Raw genomic sequence first — 24400 nt, 5'->3', positions numbered from 1 at the left:
CTTTCCCAATCTTAAATGCGACACCCAGATCCTGACCATTCTTGGAGTAAGAGACTTAATTTCATCAGCATCAAAGTTCAGAAAGCAACCAATCACATCATTCTCCCTGAACTTTTTGCAGCCGACTTTTAACAATGCCAGCTGTGAGCGGCCTTCAAAAAGGCTGGGAGCATATTTTTAAAATTTGGCCGCACTGACCTGCTCATCGGTGCGCGTGCGCAAACCTCAGCTCTATGCCCCCCCCGGCAAGGGATGGGCTGAGCAGCCGTACCAAGAAACCCGAGTCCCGCCGGCGCCGTTCTAGCCTGCTCTTAGCCCAGTTGTTGCTGGGATCGGCAGCTTTTGCGGCGTGGGTCACTCCAGTGCCATGCTGGCCCCCTGTAGGGGCCAGAATTGCTGATCCTGAGGCCATGCTGAAGCCTTCGGGAAATGCGACGGCGTTTACGACGGCATCAACATTTAGCCTCAGGATCAGAGAATCCCGCCCACCATATCCACCAGTTCCCCGTTGTCCACCGCACTCATAATACCTCAAAGAATTCCACTATTCCACTAAATTAGTCAAACATGACCTGCCTTTCATGAACCCATGCTGTGTCTGCGCAATGGGACAATTTCATAGAACCATGGAATTTACGCTGCAGGAGAAAGCCATTTGGCCCATCAAGTCCGCACTGGCCCTTGGAAAGAGCACCACACTTAAGCCCACAACTCCGCCCTATCCCCGTAACCCAGTAACCCTACCCAACCTTTTTGGACACTAAGGGGCAATTTAGCATGACCTATCCACCTAACCTACACTTGAACTGTGGGAGGAAACCGAAGCACCCGGAGGGAACCCACACAGAGACGGGGAGAAAGTGCAAACTCCACACAGACAGTGACCCGAGGCCGGAATTGAACCCGGGTCCCTGGAGTTGTAAGGTAGCAGTGCTAACCACTGTGCCACCATGCTGCCCCAAAATTTTGATCCAGATGTCTCGCTGTTTCTTCTTTAATGACAGATTCAAGCATTTGCCCCACTCTGAAATTAAGCTAACCGGTCTATAGTTACCCGCCTTTTGTCTACTCCTTTTTTCATAGAATCATAGAATTTACGGTACAAGAGGAGGCCATTTGACCCATCGAGTCTGCACCGGTCTTGGAAAGAGCACCCTACCCAAGCCGACACCTCCACCCTATCCCCATAACCCAGTGACCACACCCAACCTTTTTTGGACACCAAGGGCAATTTAGCATGGCCAATCCACCTAACCCGCACATCTTTGGACTGTGGGAGAAAACCGGAGCACCCGGAAGAAACCCATGCAGACACGGAGAGAACGTGCAGACACCGCATAGACAGTGGCCCAAGCCGGGAATCGAACCTGGGACCCTGGAGCTATGAAGCAAATGTGCTAGCCACCGTGCTACCGTGCTATCCTGTTTTTTTAAACACTGGCGTCCCATTTGCTTTTTTCCACTCTGCCGGAATCACCCCAGAGTCCAGCGAATTTTGGTAAATTACCACAAGCAATTTGCTATTTCCCCGCTACCTGTTTTGGTACCCTGGGATGCATTCCGTCAAGGCCAGAAGACTTGTCTACTTTTAGCTCCATTAGCTTGTCTAACACTACCTCCTTTGTGATAATGATCATTTCTGTGTCCTCACCTGCCATAGCCTCCTTGCCAACAATTATCGGTTATTTGTTATTTGTGTCTGCCACTGTGAAGACCGACACAAAGTAAACAATCACAGTAGTTTGCAAATATTATTGCACTTGCAATAATGATCAGACCCCCTGGAATTGAGTCCGCCCGGTGACTGGAGAATCCTGCCAGAGATCAAAGGACGCCCGTGGAGTTCTTGCGACGGGCGGGGCAGGAGAATCCAGCCCTAAGTTCTTTTCCTCCTTAAATTGGTATTTTCAGGCTAGAGTGACTGGTCATAGGAAAATTCCAGCCTGGAATGAAAATGGGAGCGAATCTCCGGCCACATTGCGTTCTCGTTTGAGTGCAGCGCGGCCGGAGAATGCCAGGAAAGGGCTGCAGCGAGCCTCTCGATAGGCTCTGCGCCTCCCGGATTCTCTGAAGCCCCGCAAGGTGTCAGAACCCCAACCCAAATGGGCGTGACCGAATCACGCTCGCGGAAGTAGTTTCCAAACCTACTTACGACCTATCTGCACAGGATCCAGTGGCCTCCCTTGATTCTTCTACCTCCCCAGGGAGGGTACAGCCGGGCGCCAATCAGTGCTGGTCCAAATGTGGATCAAGTGGAATGGCACCAGGGCCACTGGAGACCCCTGGGTGGTCAGGATAAGTGCAGGGTGGTTTCCTGACCCTCTTCCTGCAGCACGGGCACCTTGGAACTGCCCAGCTGGCCCCTTGGTACTGCCATCCTGGCACTGTCAAGGTGCCTGGATGGCACTGTCAAGCCAGCAGGAGCACTGCCTGTGTACCAGGGTGGCAGTGCAAAGGTTTCCAAGTGCCAAGGTGGCACTGCCAAGGGCCAGGGGGTGAGGGGGCCAAGCCCATAAAATGACGGTGGGGGGGGGGGGTGGGTGGGGGGGGGGGGTTCAAAGGGTAAGGGAGTGCTGAGCTTGTAAGTAGGGGCCTCAGGAAGTTGGATCATTGGGTGTCCTAGAAGGAAGGGGATGCTTTAGAGGGGCTTAGGGGGTGACTGAAGATGGGGACACCCAGGGACCCCATAGTGGGCTGTCCTCACTTGGGGTGTATGGGGCAGTGTCCATGTGTGTGGGGGGTTACATCCCCCATGGATGGGGTGTGTGAGGGACCCACAAACTTACTTAAAGATCGGGGCACCCTTTCAAAATGGCGGCACAATCTCTGAGTTCAGCTCCCCAGTGCTAAAAACAATTCTAAGTGTTGGCTAAACCGGTGAGAAATTCCCCAGGGCCCAAAAAAGTGACTAAGTGTCATTGAATAGTGGTGGGTAACCCACCGGAAGTGCCAAAGGGAATCTCCCTGAAAAACACGGCACAAATTAACTTTGAAATTTTTTGGGAGAATCGGGCCCACTAAGTCCTGGATTTTCCTCCTCAAGGTGGGTACGGGAGTTGGGAAAATTTCAGGTTCAGCATGCCCAGAAAATGCTGCAAAGATGAGATCTTCATTGGATCCTCATGGGATCCGGGTGCAAATGCAATTGGGTCAGCCAACCTGGGAAGAAGTGTGGAGGCTGCCACAGACTATACATAGATACAGAGAAGATAGGAGCAGGAGGAGGCCTTTTGGCCCTTCGAGTCTGCTCGGCCATTTATCACGATCATGGCTGAACATTCAAATCAATAGCCTAATCCTGCTTTCTCCCCGTTGCCTTTGATCCCATTCACTACAAGTGCTATATTCAATGTTTTAGCATCACCTACTTCCTGTGGTAATGAATCCCACAGGCTCACCACTCTTTGGGTGAAGACATGTCTCCTCATCTCTGTCCGAAATGGTTTCCCCGAATCCTCAGGTCCTCCCACCATTGGGAACATCTTCCCTGCATCTACCCTACCTAGTCCTGTTAGAATTTTATGAGTCTCTATGGGATCCCCCCTCATTCTTCTGAACTCCAGCGAGAACAATTCCAACCTAGTCAATCTCTCCTCATATGACAGCTCCGCCATTCCTGGAATCAGTCTGGTAAACCTTCCATCGAGAGCAAGAACATCCTTCCTCAGAGAAGGAGAACAAAACAATTGCAGCAACACATCCCTGCTTCTGTACTTGAAACCTCTCGCAATGAAGGCCAACATACCATTAGCCTTCTTTACCGCCTGCTGCACCTGCATGCTTACCTTCAGCGTCTGGTGCACAAGGACACCAGGTCCTGCTGCACACTCCCCTCTGCCAATTTACAACCATTCAGGTGTAATCTGCCTTCCTGTTTTTGCTTCCAAAGTAAATAACCTCACACTTATCCAAATTGTACTCCAGGATGCTGGGTGCTAAGGTGGGCTGTTTAAAAGGTCCGCCTCAGTTCCATGGGACATTGTCCCAGTGAAAATAAAAACACAAAGCCCTCTCCCTCACCCCTGATACCCCTCTCACTCTCCTTGCCACCTCATGCCCTCATGTCAAGTCACACCCATATTCTGCACACACCCATATCCCCTCATGTCCCCCCATGCCATGCTCTGCCCTTCCACACCCATTGTTTATCATTTAATCCAAAATGGAGGCAGTTCTATAATAGAACATAGAAAATACAGCACAAAACAGGCCCTTCGGCCCACAATGTTGTGCTGAACGTTTGGCCTAGATTAAGAACAAATTAATCTACACCCCATCATTTTACCGTAATGCATGTACTTATCCAATAGCCGCTTGATGGTCCCGAATGTTTCTGACTCAACTACTTCCACAGGCAGTGCATTCCATGCCCCCACTACTCTCTGGGTAAAGAACCTACCTCTGACATTCCTCCTATATCTTCCACCATTCACCTTAAATTTATATCCCCTTGTAATGGTTTGTTCTCCCGGGGAAAAGTTCTCTGACTGTCTATCTATTTCCCTGATCATCTTATAAACCTTTATCAAGTCTCCCCTCATCCTTCTTCTTTCTAATGAGAAAAGGCCTAGCACCCTCAACCTTTCCTCATAAGACCTACTCTCCATTCCAGGCAACATCCTGGTAAATCTCCTTTGCACCTTTTCCAAAGCTTCCACATCCTTCCTAAAATGAGGCGACCAGAACTGCACACAGTACTCCAAATGTGGCCTTACCAAGGTTTTGTACAGCTGCACCATCACCTCACGGCTCTTAAATTCAATCCCTCTCTTAATGAACGCTAATACACCATAGGGCTTCTTCACAGCTCTATCCACTTGAGTGGCTGTGGTGAATGTAATTCACACTGTATTGTATTGTATTATGTCCTTGTGGGCTCTGTCTGTGAGCCGTTGCGCGGCTCTGCCCATAGTGGGAGGTGAGGAGCTAGTACAGGGCCCCACCCTAGGCTCCGCCCATGGCCCCTCCCACTACCGGAAGTATAAAGTGCTGCAGCTGTGTGAGCCTGCCCTCAATTCTTATGGTCACAGGCAGGCTAAGTTGTAAGACTATTAAAACCACAGTTTACTTCCAATCGTGTTCCGAGTGAATTGATGGTCTCATCAGTGGCAACTTTCAAAGATCTATGAACATAGACCCCAAGATCTCTCTGCTCCTCCACATCGCCAAGAACCCTACCGTTAACCCTATATTCCGCATTCATATCTGTCCTTCCAAAATGGACAGCCTCACACTTTTCTGGGTTAAACTGAAATGTTTTGAATCGAATAGCATTACAACAATTAATGCCCAGAAGAGGTTTTTGCAGCAGTGTTTATCTGAAAACTAGCTGTCATTAACATTATTCACCTGTTACTCAAAACCAGTCAAGGTCCATTAATGATAATCCTGCATTCATATTTAATTACCAAGTGGGAGACCACAAGTTCAAATGTACTCATTGCTCATAGTTTTTTTCCAGTCAAAGAAAAATGGAAATAATCTGAGAAGATCACTTCACGCATTACTCCCGATTACTTCCCTCAGCCATGGCAAAGGGCGGGATTCTCCGACCCCCCCGCCAGGTCGGAGAATCCCAGGGTGGCGGCGTGAACCCCCCCCATTCTCCCCCCCCCCCCCCCCCCCCCCCCCCCCCCCGATGCTGGCTGCCGTATTCTCTGGCTCCATTTTTCGGTCAGGGGCGGGATTACCGCCAGCCAGGCCGTTGGCAGCGGCTCCCCCAGCGATTCTCCGGGCCCCAATGGGCCGAGCGGACATCCGTTTTTGGCCAGTCCCGCCGGCGTAGGTTACGTATGGTCCCACACAGCGGGACCTGGCAGGTAAGTCGACATAGGCGGTCCTGGGGGGGCGCGGGAGGATCCGACCCCGGGGGGGGGGGGGGGGGGGGGGGCCACAATGGCCTGGCCCATGATCGTGGCCCACCGATCTGCGGGTGGGCCTATTCCGTGGGAGCGCTTCTTCCTTCCGTGCCGGGCCCCTGTAGGAGAAGAGAACCCCCTGCCAAAATATGACGGCCAGTCTGTGTATGCGCGGAATCACGCCGGCGGTTCCGCGCATGTGCGAGATCATGACAGCCGTTCCGCGCATACGACAACTCGCACAGTCCCTTCGGTGCCGGCTGGAGCGGCACCAACCCCTCTGGTGTCCACCTAGCCCCCTAAACAGGTGAGAATTCCTCACCTTGGGGGCCCATTGACACCGGATTTCCCGCCGGTGTGGGATATAGTCCCCGGAAGGGAGAATCCCGGCCAAAGTGTTTCCATGAGCACTTCCTCTCTGTTAATTATAGCATTAGGGTGTTCAGGACTGTAACAGTTAATGTGGAACTGGGGAAACAGTACCGTCCACATGCTGTAGATAATCACATGGGAGTAGTAGATTGTACTGGTGAATCTCGTAGAAGTCAGCATGAAGATAGCACCTAGTCAGGATTGTATCCTGTACATACATATGTGTTATTAATAAACAGTTGTAGTTCAACAATACAAGCCTCTAGACCACTTCCTGAGACAGCATTCAACAATACAACATTAATTAAGCCTTTGCCAGTGGACTAAACTCCTCTTTGGCTGGTCTGCTGAATTAATTCATTATTAGCACATGACAGGGATAACTGTTCAGTCTCAACGTTCCTGGAGCAGCGGTGGGCAACCTGCAGCCCGAGGGCCACATGCGGCCTACCTGGTTTCTGAGTGTGACCCACTAGACATTTTGTTGACTGTTGCCCACGCGCAGAGTTGCCATGTTCCGTTGGTTTCCACCTCTGTATCGTTTTTCCTCCCAGTATCACTGAAGTGATGCACACGTAAAACAAGGGCAAGTGAGGTGAAGTGCACACAACATTGACTGTGAGAGCCGTGCACTCCCTCTGTGTTTAATCAAGTATAAATATTTCTTTTTTTATGCATTTGAAGTTACGGGGATCGGGTGGGGTCGTGGGCCTAGATTAGGGTGCTCTTTCAGAGGGTCAGTGCTGACTCGATGGACAGAATGGACTCCTTCTGCACTGTAGGGATTCTATGATTCTAAGACTGTTTTATTAACATGAATGATTAAGCATTTTCAAATTATGAAATATTTGGTGCATTTTATTTTTTCTCTTTATTCGTTCACGGGAAGTGGGCGTCGCTGGCTGGGACAGCATTTATTGCCCATCCATGAGGGCATTTCCGAGTCGACCACAATGCTGTGGGTCTGGAGTCACATATAGGCCAGACCACGGAAAGATGGCAGATTTCATTCCCTAAAAAGACATTGGTGAACCAGATGGGATTTTACGACTGTCGACAATGGTTTTGGCATCATCACTTGACTTTTAATTCCAGATTTTTATTGAATTCAAATTTAACCATCTGCAGTGGTGGGATTTGAACCCGGGTCCCCAGAGCATTACCCTCGGAGTCTGGATTGTAGTCCAGTGACAATGCCACTATGTCTCCTCCGATTAAATATATTCAATCTTATTCAAGGGTCAATAGTTAGTGAACAAACCCGATTTCAATCTTGCGGCCCACTGAGTTGAAGGGCTACTCATGTGCCCCACTTATTAGCCTAGGTTACCCATCACGGTAAGCATGGGCAGCACAGTAGCACAGTGGTTAGCATAGTTGCTTCACAGCTTCATTGTCCAAGGTTCGATTCCTGGCTTGGGTCACTGTCTGTGCACAGACTGCACAACCTCCCCGTGTCTGCGAGGCTTTCCTCCGGGTGCTCCGGTTTTTCCCATAGTCCAAAGATGTGCAAGTTAGGTGAATTGGCCATTAAAATTGTCCAAAAAAAGGTTAGGTGGGGTTACGGGGATAGGGTGGAGGTGTGAGCTTAGGTAGGGTGCTCTTTCCAAGGGCTGGTGCAGACTCGATGGGCCAAATGGCCTCCTGCACTGTAAATTCTATGATTCTGTGATCACTTTCCAGGAGCATGAAGCTCGGTGTCTGCAACATGGAAGAACAGTCACCCAATTGGTTAAAGAAAAATATTCTTAAAATCCAATGGGTAATTGTAATAATTATCATATCTTTGATTTTGAATTTGCTGCTGGGATTTAAGCTGTCCCTTCAAGCCTAATTTCAGCTTCTACACAAGAGTTCATTTAATGCATGGCCAGCAGGTTAAGGTGTCACAGTCTGAATTTCTCCCTGGCCAAGATGAGCACGACTGCCACACGGTATAAAATGCTTAAGTCTGGCATGCGTGGGTTTGTTAGGCATTTGAACAATTTCAGGCATTCTGGCTTATATAACCTTAAACTATTAAATCTTTGCTGGAATTTTATCAGACAGAACAAAGGTCATAAATAATCATATTGGACTTACCTGACAGAACAATTGGCCTTCATTGATCCCTGCTGTGTACATCTAGTTTGATGGATGATGCTCTCCAGCTCCTGGAGATTCTCATTACACTGTACATAAATAATTGCATTTCACCGGCCTTTGCATGCACTTCAATCTACATTTTTCATGTTCCAGCAGAAAATGGCATTGGTTAGGCAGGATGCAGTGCACCAGTTACACGGTCTGGTTAGACTGCCATCCAGTGGAATGTTTGTAGAATGCAGTCATTTTTATCATGGGTAAGGCCAATTACATAGAATCCCAACAGTGCAGAAGAAGGCCACTGGGCCCATCGAGTCGGCACCAATCCTCCAAAAGAGCACTCTACCAAGGCCCAGTCCCTCGCCCTATCCCCATAATTGATCATGGCCAGTCCACCTAACTGTACATCTTTGGACTGTGGGAGGAAACCTGTGCACCCAGAGGAAAGCCACGCAGACACGGGGAGAACGTGAAAACTCCAAACAGTCACCCAAAGCCGGAATTGAACCCGTGTCACTGGTGCTTTGAAGCTGCAGTGCTAACCGCTGTGCCACCGCACTGCCCATCTGATTGCAGTTTTGCATAAACGATGGATTTGCAGAATATGGGGTGGGATTCCCCATCGGCTAACGCCAAGAATTGGTTTTGACGCCAAAATCGTGTCATTGCATTCCACTCCACACGTACAGTAAATGCCGTTGGCATATCATTAGCGGGCCTGACCCCCAGTATTCTCCGGAGCTTCCGCGATTCTCTGCCATACACTGGGGTGAATCCCCAATGGCGAGGTCCATTTGTGTTTTTAAAAAATCGAGAACCAAGCGCCGTGGCTGAAGAGGGAGAGAGAGGATGTAGGATACAGAAAAGGTGCGACAGTGCTTTGCTGGTCCTGACACTGGCCAGGCTGGGTGGGGACGGACTCTGCCAGGCCGAGTGAAGGGGGGATGATGGGGCGACGCGCCGCAGGACTGGGGTGAGCCCTACGGGACTTGGGCGGTGTCCAGGCATGGATCGCCATTGCCGCCGTCTACAAGGCAGCCATCTTGCTGCACACCCCACTGACCACCCATCTTGGCCCCTTGTTCTACAGAGTGACACCAGCCATATGGCTGCCCCCACCCTCTACCCCATCAGCCTGCACCCCACCCTGTGCCATTCCACACCCCCCCCCCTCCCCAGACCAGCCGTCACCCACTGGCCAGGCATCACATGGCCCGCCCAAGCTCAGAGCCCGCAGTAGCCCCCTACTGGCGGTAAATCTTTGTCCTCAACACTTGTCCTGTAAGCTGGGGCAGCAGTTCTCATTTATTTCATTGAAATGAAAATCAGACAGATTCTGAGGATTGTGCGTTCCAATCTCTCAGATTGCTGTACAGATGGTGACAAAACTTTGCTTCAATGTATCTGAATTTGAATAGGACAGTCCTGTAACAGAAATGGTAATTAAATCTAGGCAACTCGAAAGGCCTACACTTGCTCCTATTTCTTGTATTCTATAGGTTTAATTCAGAAAATTACATGTTCCGTGTGTGGAATCGAAACTTTGACTTGCCACAGCAGATGTAAACCTACATTAATGCATTATTCAATTTTCTTTCACTATTTGAATATATAATTAAAGTGTTCACTGTGGTGAATGTAATATATATATATATATATATATATATGATAATTCACACTGTCTTTGTAAGGTCAGTAGCGCTATCCTACCACTAGGGGGAGTAGCTCTGGGAGTACTCAGGAACTTGTACTGGGCTCCACCCTTGGCTCCGCCCATGACTCGTCCCCCTAGTGCTGCTGTATAAATACCCTTGTCCAGAGTCAGCCTGAGTTCACCAAGAGTTCATCAACGGGTAACAGGCTGGCTCTGAAGTAAGTCGATTAAAGCCTAGATTCATATCGGAAACACATGTCTGGTGAATTGATGGTTCCATCAATTTAATCGACTTAAGAACAGTAAAGATCGATTATGGAATCGGCCCTCAAGCCTGGACGCCTGGAACTCGACCCGCAGGATGCAGAGGCTAAAGAAATCTTCTCCCACTGGCTGCGGTGCCTGGCAGAAGCGAGCACAGCCGAAACGACAGAGGATCAGAAGCTAAGTCTACTGCACGCGGGGGTGAGCCACAGAATCTCTACGCAACTAAACTCGGCCAGTTCATATACTGCGGCGCTAGCAGTTCTCGATAAAATTTATGTAAGGCCTATTAATGATGTTTACGCTCGCCACGTGTTCACGACTCATCACCAGCGGCCTACAGAATCACTCGCCGAATTTCTAAGGGAACACAATAATTGTCCAATGACTGTAATTATCAAGTGGTTACCGCGGCTGAACACAGGGAACTTGCTGTACGCGATGTTTTTGTAGCGGGCCTCAGGTTTAACTATGTGCGCCAACGACTGTTGGAAAAGGGGGCCCAGGACTTAGAAACAACTGTGGAAGCTGCTACCACGATGGAGGTCTCCTTCCGCAGCCTTAACCCGTTCCCCACGGACCCCGTGACCCAATCATGGGCCCCCGACCAGCGAATCCCCCAGGCCTGTGCTACACGGCCGCCCAGCCACCATGCTGCCCCAGCCAGCTACTATGCTGCTCGAGCCAGCCACTATGCTGCTCCAGCCTGCCATTTCTGCGGCCAGAACCAGCACCCGCGGCACCACTGCCCGGCCCGCAATGCGACCTGCAGCAACTGCGGGCGAAAAGGCCATTACGCAAGAGTGTGCCTCCCTAAAAGGGCCCCGGCTTCCAGCTCACCAGCTACTCGAAGTAATCGCTCCCCTCACTCGCAGGCGCACGGGGCCCGAAACGCTGCGGCCTATGCCCCGACTCCGCCCCCTCCAGCCACGTGCGATCCATGGGGGCCGCCATCTTGGAAAACCTCCACCACACGGCCGGCCACGTGCGACTCATGGGGGCCGCCATCTTGAATGCCAACTTCCTCGCCGCCCGCCACGTGCGATCCACGGGCCCGATCGGCATCTCCGTGCTCGGACAACTCTGCGGAAGAAGTCAACTATGAACTCAGAGGGCAGTCATCACGGGGCCACTCCAGCACAGCTGATCGAGCCGCCGACTACCCGCAACTCAGCGCAATCACGACCAAAGAATCTACAAAACTCGATGGCAGAGGTCCATATCAACGGGTACAGAACACCATGCCTCTTCGACTCCGGGAGCACGGAGAGCTTCATACATCCAGACCTGGTAAGACACTGTTCGCTCCCCGTTTTCCCCGTGCAGCAAACTATCTCGCTCGCTTCAGGCTCCCATTCGGTCCAGATCCAGGGGCGCACCGCCGCGACACTCACAATCCGAGACGCTATCTACTCAAAATTCAAACTCTACGTTTTGCCCGAACTCTGCGCGCCACTTTTATTAGGCCTAGACTTCTAATGTAACCTCAAGAGCCTCATCCTCAGCTTCGGTGGGCCCCTGCCCCCACTCACTATCTGCAGCCTCACTACGCTGCGAATTCCCCCCCCTCCTCTCTTCGCCAATCTCACAAATGACTGTAAACCCATAGCCACTCATAGCAGGCGGTATAGCCTGCAGGATAGGGTATTTATCAGATCAGAGGTCCGAAGGCTACTCAGTGAGGGGGTTATAGAGGCCAGCAATAGTCCCTGGAGAGCTCAGGTGGTTGTCGTTAAGACCGGTGGAAAATTCCGCATGGTTGTCGACTATAGTCAGACCATAAATAGATTTACGCTCCTCGACGCGTATCCCCTCCCCAGGATTACAGACATGGTAAACCAGATCGCCCAGTACCGGCTCTTTTCCACGGTGGATCTGAAGTCTGCATACCACCAGCTCCCAATCCGCCCGCAGGACCGCCACTATACGGCATTTGAGGCCGACGGCCGCCCCTTCCATTTCTTCCGGATCCCTTTCGGTGTCACTGATGGGGTCTCGGTGTTCCAACGAGCAATGGACCGAATGGTGGACCAGTACGGGCTGCAGGACACGTTTCCGTACTTGGACAATGTCACCATCTGCGGCTATGACAGCAGGACCACGACGCCAACCTCCACCGTTATATCCAGATGGCACAGAAACTGAATCTCACGTATAACAAGGAGAAATGCGTTTTCCGCACAACCAGACTAGCCATCCTCGGCTATGTCGTGGAAAACGGAGTCCTGGGCCCAGACCCGGACCGTGTGCCCCCTCTTAGAACTCCCCCTCCCCCATTGCCCCAAGGCACTCAAACGGTGCTTGGGCTTCTTTTCCTACTACGCCCAGTGGGTCCCTCAATATGCGGACAAAGCCCGCCCACTCTTTAGGGCCACACGATTTCCCCGTCAGCCGAGGCACGCCAGGCCTTCGACGGCATCAAGGAGGACATCGCCAAAGCGGTCATGCGGGCGGTGTATGAATCCACTCCATTTCAGGTAGAGAGCGACGCCTCAGAGGTAGCTCTTGCAGCCACGTTAAATCAGGCAGGGAGACCAGTCGCATTTTTCTCCCGTACCCTCTCCACTTCAGAACTCCGACACTCTTCAGTCGAGAAAGATGGCACAATGGCAATGGCACAAGCCATTGTGGAGGCTATCCGTCACTGAAGGCACTACCTCGCAGGTAGGAGGTTCACCCTCATCACCGACCAAAGATCGGTTGCCTTCATGTTCGACAACACGCAGAGGGGCAAAATTAAAAACGACAAAATTCTGAGGTGGAGGATCGAACTCTCTACCTACAATTACGATATTAAATATCGACCCGGGAAGCTCAACGAGCCTCCGGATGCCCTATCCCACGGGACATGCGCCAGCGCGCAGATCGACTGATTAAAAGTCATCCATAATTACCTCTGCCACCCGGGGGTCACCCGGCTCGCCCACTACATCAGGGCCCGAAACCTGCCTTTCTCCAACGAGGAGGTAAAAACGGTCACCAGGGACTGCCCGATCTGTGAGGAGTGCAAACCGCACTTCTATAGACCAGACAGCGCCCACCTGGTCAAGGCTTCTAGGCCCTTTGAACGTCTCGCGATTGATTTCAAAGGGCCACTCCCCTCAACTAACAAAAACGTTTACTTTTTAAACGTCGTAGACGAGTTCTCCCGTTTCCCATTCGCTATCCCGTGCCCCGACATGACCTCCCACATAGTCATTAGGGCCCTGCATAGCATCTTCACCCTGTTTGGTTTCCCCAGCTACGTACACAGCGACCGGGGTTCGTCCTTCATGAGCGACGAGCTGCGTCAGTACCTGCTCGACAAGGGTATTGCCTCGAGCAGGACTACCAGCTACAACCCCAGGGGGAACGGGCAGGTGGAAAGGGAGAACGCGACGGTCTGGAAAACCGTCCTACTGACCCTCTGGTCTAGAAAGCTCCAAGTCTCCCAGTGGCAGGAAGTCCTCCCAGACGCGCCCCATGCTATTAGGTCCCTTTTGTGCACGGCGACCAATCAGACCCCTCACGAGAGGCTCTTCATTTTTTCCAGGCGCACTACCACGGGGGTCTCACTTCCAGCATGGCTGAGGACGCCGGGCCCCGTACTGCTGAGGAAACACGTCAGGGCGCACAAAACCGACCCCCTTGTTGAGAAGGTGCGCCTGCTCCACTGCAACCCCCAGTACGCATTCGCCGAGTTCCCTGACGGCCGTCAGGACACGGCATCCCTCCGGGATCTGGCGCCCGCCGGATCCAGCGCCCCCTCTACCCCCACAGAAGGACCTCTCACCCTATACCCCATGCTGCTGCCCCCTCGCGCTCCCGAGCCCACGAGCTCGCTCCACCAGTTCCGCGCACTCGCGCCAGCCAGCCCCCAGCGCCCCCAGTCCCCGGTTGAACCAGGAGAGTATGAAGCTCGGATACAACCCTCCCTGGAGACGGCCATTGTACCCCAGCACACAACACCCGTCCAGCCACCACAAGAGGCTGCAACCCCGGTGCTCCGCAGATCACAGCGGACAATTCGACCACCGGACAGACTGACGTTGTAGGCCACCACCCCCGCCGGACTTGATTTTTTTACAGGGGCTGAATGTGGTGAATGTAATATATATATATGATAATTCACACTGTCTTTGTAATTGCAGTAGCGCTATCCTACCACTAAGGGGAGTAGCTCTGGGAGTACTCAGGAACTTGTACTGGGCTCCACCCTTGGCTCCGCCCACGACTCCTCCCCCTAGTGCTGCTGTATAAATACCCTTGTCCAGAGTCAGCCTGAGTTCACTAAGAGTTCATCAACGGGTAACAGGCTGGCTCTGAAGTAAGTCGATTAAAGCCTAGATTCATATCGGAAACACGTGTCTGGTGAATTGATGGTTCCATCATTCACTATGACCAAGCTGTTCAAAGCTCATTTTCAATTCACTGTTGAGATGATTGAGTGAATGAGAGAAAGGAATCAAAAGCAAATGATGACCATGGGAGAAACTAGTGCCTCCACTCTTGCCCAACCCCCACCCTTCCAATTCCATGTTATTCATGGCCAGAATTTACATCGACCTCCCCTTTTGAATGAAGGCTTGCAGCTTTCCTGATAACTCTCACATTCCCCTATCTGCATGTACTGATTCTTGGTGCATTTTTCCTGCAAGAAAGCATAAAACATGGTGGAAAGATGAATAAGAGAAAAGTTACGCGCAACCTAAATGACCAGGACACCATCGGTTTTGTGTGTGTGGGAACATGCAACATTGCTACTCCTTGTATTTTCAACAAATGCTTGTTGACTTTAATGGGCCACAGCATCAGCATATTGATGTGACAATACTATATCCTGGAACATGAACATTCCTGCGTCAGGAAAGATAAATGATTGTCAAAGTATAAAGGATGTGAGTGCACTAAGTTTAGAATGAAATGCATTGCAATTCTATGTTGGAAAATTAAGGGGCAAATGTCTTTCTTCCTACTTCTATTTTCAGGCCACGAGTGAGGCAACATTCACTCACCCTTGTCAACTGCATCCATGACGGCTTCTTTTTTAAAGAGTGTCCCTTGCCTCCAAACATTAGCATACACCTCTCTGCAGGAAGGCCAAAACACGGTGACTGAATGATGCTTCCCTTTAACTTTATATAATATGCTTCAGTTACCTTTTACCCTGATGGGCAGGGTAACTTTAGACATTCATTATCAGGAGCTGATCAAAGCCCTTCAGTACACAATAGCAAATTTATCAAGAACGTAAAGAGTGAGCAATGAGATTGAACTTGACATCTAATCAGCTTTGGTAGTCTAGATATGACAATTTTAACACTCTGATGTCTCCGTTGTTTCACAGGGATTGTTTGGTGAAAAATATGGTAGCACACGCTTACCTGGGGAGGTTGAGACTTCTGAATTTGAAATGATTCTGGATGCTGCTGTGGAAGCGCAGCTGGACACAAAAGTCTTGGAGGAGTGGTACTGTCGAGATGAAAACTCTGTCCCACCAACATACTACCTCAGACCGAAGTCTGAAATGCTGAAAAATTACCAGAATGTGGTACAGTTTAAAAGCATTCCAAATCTTTTCAGTATACTCGTTTATTCCTTTGTTTCAGTTCCCTGTAAATATTTTATACTTTTTGATCCCTTTTTATTTTTCTCAACAATATTCTTCAGTTCATGATTTCAGGGCGGTTTACTGTTTAAAATTTGTTGCAATGGAAATACCTGATCAAAAATTATGCTAACATACATACAATGTTAGATTTATTCAGGGCTCAACCATGACGGTGAACCTCCCCCCCAGTGAGTTATCATGGAATCCCTAGAGTGCAGAAGGAGACCATTCGGCCCATAGAGTCTGCACCGAATCTCTGACAGATCGCTCCACCAAGCTCACTTCCCAACCCTAGCCCAATCACCCCTTAACCTAACCTACACAACCCTGAATACTAAGGGCAATTTAACGTGGTCAGTCTACCTAACCTGCACATCTTTGGATTGTGGGAGGAACCCGAAGCACCTGGAGGAAACCCACGCAGACACGGGTAAAAAGTGCAAACTCCACACAGACAGACACCCAAATCTGGAATTGAAGCTGGGTCCCTGGTGCTGTGATGCAGCAGTGCTAACCACTGTGCCACCGTGCCGCTCCTCACTTATGGTGAACTATGGTCTTTGTTTCCTGCTACCTTTGTATTTGGACTTGTCTTCGAACAGTAGAAATTAGTGAAGTTATATGTTGGATGGTTTTTGAAAACTAACAGATTCGAAAAACAATCCCACTACAGCTCCCTAACAGCAATTTTAGCCCATTATCTAAAGCTAGGTACAAATCATTTCAAGGTAAATTGATTTATTTTCAAGGCAAAAGGTGAATCAATCCTGGATAAAAAGTACATGATCAAATGGACAGTTAGGAATCTATAAAACAGCCATCAGTGGCTGTCAAATCTGACTCTGCAACTCAGCAGTGACTCAGTGGCCTGCATTGTGTGTCGTAGGCAGTGTCTTTATGGAGTTTGCACATTCTCCCCGTGTCTGTGTGGGTTTCCAGCGGGTGCCCCGGTTCCCTCCCACAGACCAAAGATGTGTAGGTTAGGTGGATTGACCATGGTAAATTGTCCCCTTGTGTCCAAAGGTGTACAGGTTAGGTAGGGTTACAGGGTTGTGTGTATAGGGCGGTGGTGTGGGCCTAGGTAAGGTGCTCTTTCGGAGGGTCGGTGCAGATTCTATGGGCCGAATGGCCTCCTTCTGCACTGTCGGGATTCTATGGCCTCTATTGATTCTGCAGAATTTACATGGCACGCCCACTGTATTTTCGACAGGTGAGGCAAATGAACTAGGCGGGAACCACCTATTATGGGTGTGAGCACAAGGCTGATGCGGGAATGAAATTGGTAGCTAGTACACTATATTTAAATAAATGTTTCATAACATGCTGCCCATGCCATAAAACAGTTGGCATAGGCAGTGAGGCAGGAGTGGGCAGGCCACATTTAAAAAAATCTTTTTCAAAAGGGCAGCAAGGAAAGGGGGTACCATCCTGAGATGGGGGAGGGCCTTTTTGCATCAGCGGACAATCCCCCGAAGATAGTGAGATCAGTATCTGGGGAAAACCAAATTACATTTGCCTTCAAAGAACAATACAGCACAGGAACAGGCCCTTCTGCCCCCCAAGCCTGCGCCGACCATGGTACCTGCCTAAACTAAAACCAGATGCACTTACGGAATCCGTATCCTCCCATTCCCACCCTATTCATATCTTTGTCTAGATGCTCCTTAAATGTCGCTACCATGCCCCCATCACCTCCCCAGGCAGCGCGTTCCATTTATTTACCACCCTCTGTGTAAACATTTTTAAATCTGTATTGAATTGCTACAAGAGGTTTCTTGTTGCAATCCCTTTTTAAAATAGGCAGGACTGGCCAATTGTTGGCCAGTATTCAGGCCCGTCCCTTCTTAGTTTCCCCCATACACAATGTACATGCTTGTAACATCGGACTCCAACATCCATGTGTCTACTTAGAGGCCTGGCTTCCTTGCAACAACCAATTACAATCCATTATTGTCGGCAAGATATCCTTAATTGGGATCTTCACATCCAACATTTTTAGGCTGTATCAAGGCTGAGCATCCATTTTTATTCGATCCCCACCCTCTGCACACACCCTTCTGAATGCCCCAGCAAATGATTTGGCTGCCTGCCCAATTTACATAGTGCCCCTGCCCCTGGAAGGCGGTCAGACACATGACTACTGGGTAGGTACATATTCACGTCCACCCACTATTCAACCCCTGGGACGACTAGCAAAATGTCAGGCCCCAAAGGCCAGTGTATGCATTAGTTAACAATCTATGGAACAGTAATCATGTCAGGACACTTGTATTTATTTTCCTGAAAACATGTATTGTTGATCTGCAAAATTGAACTTTCAGCAGATCACAGCTTTTGTATTATTTACATATTGATGTTTCCCACTTTTAATTACCCCCACCATCTCAAAATAATGTGCTGTTTGCATTGAACCACATTACCAGACACACAGCAGAAATATCACATTGTTATTCTGTTAAATGAATATCTGAAGAAGGCTTTATTAATGCTGCCTTGCCTTGGCATGTAAAATGTGAGTGGTTGAATTCTGCTGACTCCCAGGGAAGGAATCATATTTACCCTCTGTGAGCTGTATTCAGCAGCAGCCATTTTATCTCTGGTTAAAACCACATGATGTGGAGCTACCCAGAGCATCTGAATCCTAAACCAAATTCAATCTCTGTTTCTTTCTACAATCTTCAAAGTGCCTGGTACAGACAGACCATCATTGAGATTGTCCCCATTTCCTTCCGTATTCTGTTTACACTGCCTAGCCTGTACATCAGTAAACTTCATCATTACAATTATGTTTTGCAAGAAAATCAAAAATGAGGCAGGTGGAATAGTGCAACAATATAGAATATTCCTAAATTGTATAGACTCTGGGTTACCCAGAAGACACAAAAGATAAATATACGGTCCTAATCTACAGTGTAGGTTGGTTTTAAGCTGTTCAAATGGACAGAGAATGAAGGTCCGCCTATAGGTGAAACCGGTACATCAGTCCTCCCGTATCAAACGTTCTCGTTAAATAAGACACATTATTATCATTTTCCACCATTTTCTGCTGACTTATATGTGTAAACCTGAAACATGACTAGAAATAAACTATGAAAAAATGGAAGCTCAGACTTGAACCAGTTTCTCAGCATAACATCTGGAACCAGAAAAACTGGACATTATTCCATTCTATCTCCTCTTCCTATGACCAATCCTAAGATTTACAATCAGAAGTGAAAATGGAAGTTGCATACTCCACCCTAACATGCATTGACAAATGCAAATCATACGTTGAAGATAGAAAAGGGTTGGGAAAATTAGTGTGCTCTTCTCCAGCAATATTGAGGTTGTGAACAAAGGGTAATTTGAAATTTAAATCTGCGCAAGATAGTACAGTTGATCGCTTGAACCAGAAATATTAAAGTTCAAGAAATGTGTCTTCAGCTCCCCTAGCTTCAGCCAGCCAATGGAAATATAGAAAAGCTGGAAAGATTGTATTTATAGGCAATCACTAGTCTACTTGAGAAAATCCTGGTGGACCTTCTCTGTGATGATGATGGGGTTAAGTAAGGAATTCACGAAAATTTTGAGCCAGTGATATCAGGAATGCATGTTCCTTGGAGGTGTTGGTATTTCATAACATTGAATCATAGGAACATACAACACAGAGGCCCTAATTGCCTTGGAGCCTTAACCAAAATGGCACCAGGGGCTTGTTGGAACCAACAATTCTACGGACACGTGCTTGTAGGATTAGAATAGCGGTTTTAATATACTCACAACAGAGCCAGCCTATTAGCCATTGAACTTTCAGTGAACTGGCCGGCTGACCATGTGGCACTGATCTTTTATACAGCAGCTTCCGGGGGAGAAGTCCTGGGCAGAGCCAAGGGAGAAGCCCCGTACAACTCGAGCATTCCCAGAGCTACTCCCCCTGGAGGACAGGTAGTGAAACTGCACTTACAATATAGACACATGTATATACAGATTATAATCCGGTGTGAATCACATTCACCACATTCACCCCCTGTGAAAAAAATCGAGTCCAGCGGGGGTGGTGGCTCACAGAGTTAGTCTGTCCGGTGGATGAATTGTTCTTTTCGATCTGCGGAGCACCGGGGTTGCAGCCTCTTGCGGTGGCTGGGTGGGTGTTGAGAGCTGGGGTACGATGGCAGACTCCGGGGCGGGTCCCGTCCGAACTTTATACACCTCTGGCTCGACCGGAGACTGGGGGCGCTGGGGCCGGGCTGGTTCTGGCACGTGGAACCGGTGGGGTGAGCTTGCGGAATCGGGGGCGCGAGGGGGTGGCAGCATAGGGAACGGGGTAAGGGGTTCCTCAGCGGGGGTGGGGGGGGCTGGATCCAGCGGGTGCCAGGTCCCGAAGGGATACTGTGTCCTGGCGACCGTCCGGGAACTTCACAAATGCGTACTGGGGGTTGGAATGGAGGAGGCGCACCTTTTCAACAAGGGGGTCAGTTTTGTGCCCCCTGACGTGCTTCCTCAGGAGGACCGGGCCTGGTGTCCTCAGCCACGCCGGAAGTGAGACTCTCGTGGTAGTGCCCCTAGAAAAAATGAAGAGTCGCTCATGATGTGTTTGATTTGTAGCTGTACAGAGGAGGGACCTGATTGCGTGGAGCGCGTCTGGGAGGACTTTTTGCCATTGGGAGACTTGGAGTTTTCTAGACCGGAGGGTCAGTAGGACGGTCTTCCAGACCGTCGCGTTCTCCCTCTCCACCTGCCCGTTCCCCCTGGAGTTGTAACTGGTAGTCCTGCTCGAGGCGATGCCCTTGACGAGCAGGTACTGACGCAGCTCGTCGCTCATAAAGGACGAACCCCGGTCACTGTACACGTAGCTGGGGAAACCGAACAGGGTGAAGACACTATGCAGGGCCCTAATGACTGTGTGGGAGGTCATATCAGGGCATGGAATGGCAAAAGGGAATCGGGAGAACTCGTCGATGATGTTGAGGAAATAAATGTTCTTGCTAGTGGAGGGGAGTGACCCTTTGAAATCGATCACAAGGCGTTCAAAGGGCCTAGAAGCCTTGACCAGGTGGGCCCTGTCTGGTCTATAGAAGTGCGGTTTGCACTCTGCACAGATCGGGCAGTCCCTGGTGACCGCTTTTACCTCCTCGTTGGTGAAAGGCAGATTTCGGTCTCTGATGTAGTGGGCGAGCCGGTTGACCCCTGGATGGCAGAGGTCAACGTGGATGGCTTTCAGACGGCTGATCTGCGTGCTGGCGCATGTCCCATGGGATAGGGCATCCGAGGGCTCGTTGAGCTTCCCCGGCCGATATTTAATATCGTAACTATAGGTGGGGAGTTCGATCCTCCACCAAAGGATTTTATCATTTTTTGTTTTGCCCCTTTGTGAGTTGTCAAACATAAAGGCAACCAATCGTTGGTCGGTGATGAGGGCGAACCTCCTACCTGCGAGGTAGTGCCTCCAGTGACGAACAGCCTCCACGATGGCTTGTGCTTCCTTCTCGACTGAGGAGTGTCGGAGTTCTGAAGCGGATAGGGTATGGGAGAAAAATGCAACGGGCCTCCCTGCCTGATTTAAAGTGGCTGCTAGAGCTACCTCTGAGGCGTCGCTCTCAACCTGAAAGGGAGTGGATTCATCCACCGCCCGCATGGCTGCTTTGGCGATGTCCTCCTTGATGCAGCTGAAGGCCTGGCGTGCCTCAGCTGACAGGAGAAATCGTGTGGCCTTAAAGAGTGGGCGGGCTTTGTCCGTATATTGAGGGACCCACTGGGCGTAGTATGAGAAGAATCCCAAGCACCGTTTGAGGGCCTTGGGGCAATGAGGGAGCGGGAGTTCTAAGAGGGGGCACATGCGGTCCGGGTCTGGGCCCAGGACTCCGTTCTCCACGACGTAGCCGAGGAAGGCCAGTCGGTTTGTGCGGAAAACGCATTTCTCTTTGTTATAAGTAAGATTTAATTTCTGTGCCGTTTGGAGAAAACGGTGGAGGTTGGCGTCGTGGTCCTGCTGGTCATAGCCGCAGATGGTAACATTGTCCAGATACGGAAACGTGGCCCGCAGCCCGTACTGGTCTACCATTCGGTCCATTGCTCGTTGGAACACCGAAACCCCGTTAGTGACGCCGAAAGGGACCCGGAGGAAATGGAAGAGGCGGCCATCAGCCTCGAATGCCATGTAGTGGCGGTCCTCCGGGCGGATTGGGAGCTGGTGGTATGCAGACTTCAGATCCACTGTGGAAAAGAGCCGATATTTGGCGATCTGATTAACCATGTTTGCAATTCTGGGAAGGGGATACGCGTCTAGGAGCGTAAAGCGATTTATGGTCTGGCTATAGTCGACGACCATGCAAAATTTTTCCCCGGTCTTGACGACCACCACCTGAGCTCTCCAGGGACTATTACTGGCCTCTATGATCCCCTCACTGAGCAGCCGTCGGACCTCCGATCGGATAAAGACCCTATCCTGTAGGCTGTATCGCCTGCTGCGAGTAGCTACTGGCTTACAATCTGGAGTGAGATTGGCGAAGAGCGGAGGTGGGGAGATGCGCAGCGTGGTTAGGCTGCAGATAGTGAGTGGGGGCAGGGGCCCGCCAAAGCTGAGGGTGAGGCTCTTGAGGTTGCACTGGAAATCCAGGCTTAATAAGAGTGGTGCGCAGAGGTCGGGCAGGACATAAAGTTTAAATTTAGAATAACTAGCGCCTCGAATTGTGAGCGTAGCAACGGTGCGTCATAGAACATAGAACATAGAACAGTACAGCACAGAACAGGCCCTTCGGCCCTCGATGTTGTGCCGAGCAATGATCACCCTACTCAAACCCACGTAACCCGTATACCCGTAATCCAACAATCCCCCCCATTAACCTTACACTACGGGCAATTTAGCATGGCCAATCCACCTAACCCGCACATCTTTGGACTGTGGGAGGAAACCGGAGCACCCGGAGGAAACCCACGCACAAACGGGGAGGATGTGCAGACTCCACACAGACAGTGACCCAGCCGGGAATCGAACCTGGGACCCTGGAGCTGTGAAGCATTGATGCTAACCACTATGCTACCGTGAGGCCCCCCGTGAGGCGTCCTTGGATTTGGACTGAGTGGGAGCCCGAAGCAAGGGCGATAGTTTGGCTCACCGGAAAAATAGAAAGCGAACAGCGTCTTACCAGCTCTGGATGTATAAAGCTCTCGGTGCTCCCGTAGTCAAAGAGGCATGGCGTGCTGTACCCGTTGATCTGGACCTCTGCCATCGAACTTCATAGGTGCTTGGGGCGGGATTGATCCAGGGTGACTGCGCTGAGTTGCGGGTAGTCGGCGGCTCGATCAGCTGTGCTGGAGTGGCCCCGTGATGACTGCCCTCTGAGTTCGTAGTCGTCGAGGTGAGTTTCAGAGTTTGAAGGGGATGGATCCCAAGATGGCCGCCCCCATGAGTCGCACATGACGGGTGGGTTCGGAGTCGGCCTACAGGCTGCAGCATTTCGGGGCCTGCAGGCCTGTGAATTCAGGGAACGAGTGCTTTGAGCCGTGGGAGGGTTAGAGGCTGGGACTTTCTTCGCCAGACACACTCTGGCATAGTGTCCTTTTCATCCACAGCTGCTGCAGGTCGCGTTACGGGCCGGGCAGTGCGGCACAGGCTTAGGGGGACTGTTGGTCGGGGGTCCACGATGAGGTCGCGGGGTCTGCGGGAAACGAGGTGAGGCTGCGGAAGGAAACTTCCATAGTGGTAGCAGCCTCCACAGTAGTGTCTAAGTCCTGGGCCCCCTTTTCTAGCAGTCTTTGGCGCACATAGTTAGACCTAAGGCCCGCCACGAAAACGCCCCCCACAGTAAGCTCCCTATGTTCAGCCACGGTAACGGCTTGATAATTACAGTCATTGGAAAGATTGTTCAATTCCCTTACAAACTCGGCTAGCGTTTCTGTAGGCCGCTGACGGCGGGTCGTAAACACGTTGCGTGCACAAAACTTCTTTAATGGGCCTAACGTACATTTTGTCCAATATTGCCAGCGCAGCGGTGTAAGAACCTGCCAGATTTAGCTGTGTGGAGATTCTGTGGCTTACCCTCGCGTGCAGTAGGCTGAATTTTTGTTCCTCCGTTGTTCTGGTGGTGCTGGCTTCTGCCAGGTAGGCTTTAACACATCTCAGCCAGTGGGAAAAAACGTCCTTAGCCTCTGCATTCTCTGGGTCGAGTTCTAGGCGTCCGGGCTTGAGGGCTGCTTCCATGATTTCTTCGACTGTTTCCTGAGTATATTAAATTGTTGGAACCAACAATTCTACGGACACGTGCTTGTAGGATTAGAATAGCAGTTTTAATATACTCACAACAGAGCCAGCCTATTAGCCATTGAACTTTCAGTGAACTGGCCGGCTGACCATGTGGCACTGACCTTTATACAGCAGCTTCCGGGGAGGAGTCCTGGACAGAGCCAAGGGAGAAGCCCCGTACAACTCGAGCATACCCAGAGCTACTCCCCCTGGAGGACAGGTAGTGCAACTGCACTTACAATATAGACACATGTATGTACAGATTATAATCCGGTGTGAATCACATTCACCACAGGGCCCGAACCTAGAAGTCGTGTTCCTATTTTCAGCATCAACCATTTTAATTGGGGAAAGCT

At 50.3% G+C, this 24400-nt stretch overlaps 1 protein-coding gene across 1 annotated transcript in view; it reads left to right on the top strand.

Annotated features, from left to right (window-relative positions):
* LOC119962995 (NACHT and WD repeat domain-containing protein 2) overlaps nt 1-24400 on the top strand; it is a 214917-nt gene that overhangs the window by 98747 nt on the left and 91770 nt on the right. The window contains exon 4 of the mRNA XM_038791433.1: nt 15560-15763. Within this exon, the coding sequence (XP_038647361.1) occupies nt 15560-15763 (204 nt within the window). The remainder of the gene's footprint in view (nt 1-15559; nt 15764-24400) is intronic.

This window comes from Scyliorhinus canicula, chromosome 3 (genome assembly GCF_902713615.1).
Source record: "Scyliorhinus canicula chromosome 3, sScyCan1.1, whole genome shotgun sequence".
NCBI lineage: Eukaryota > Metazoa > Chordata > Chondrichthyes > Carcharhiniformes > Scyliorhinidae > Scyliorhinus > Scyliorhinus canicula.
Note: the sequence above shows the minus strand (reverse complement) of the source record. Positions and strands in the feature narration are given on the sequence as shown.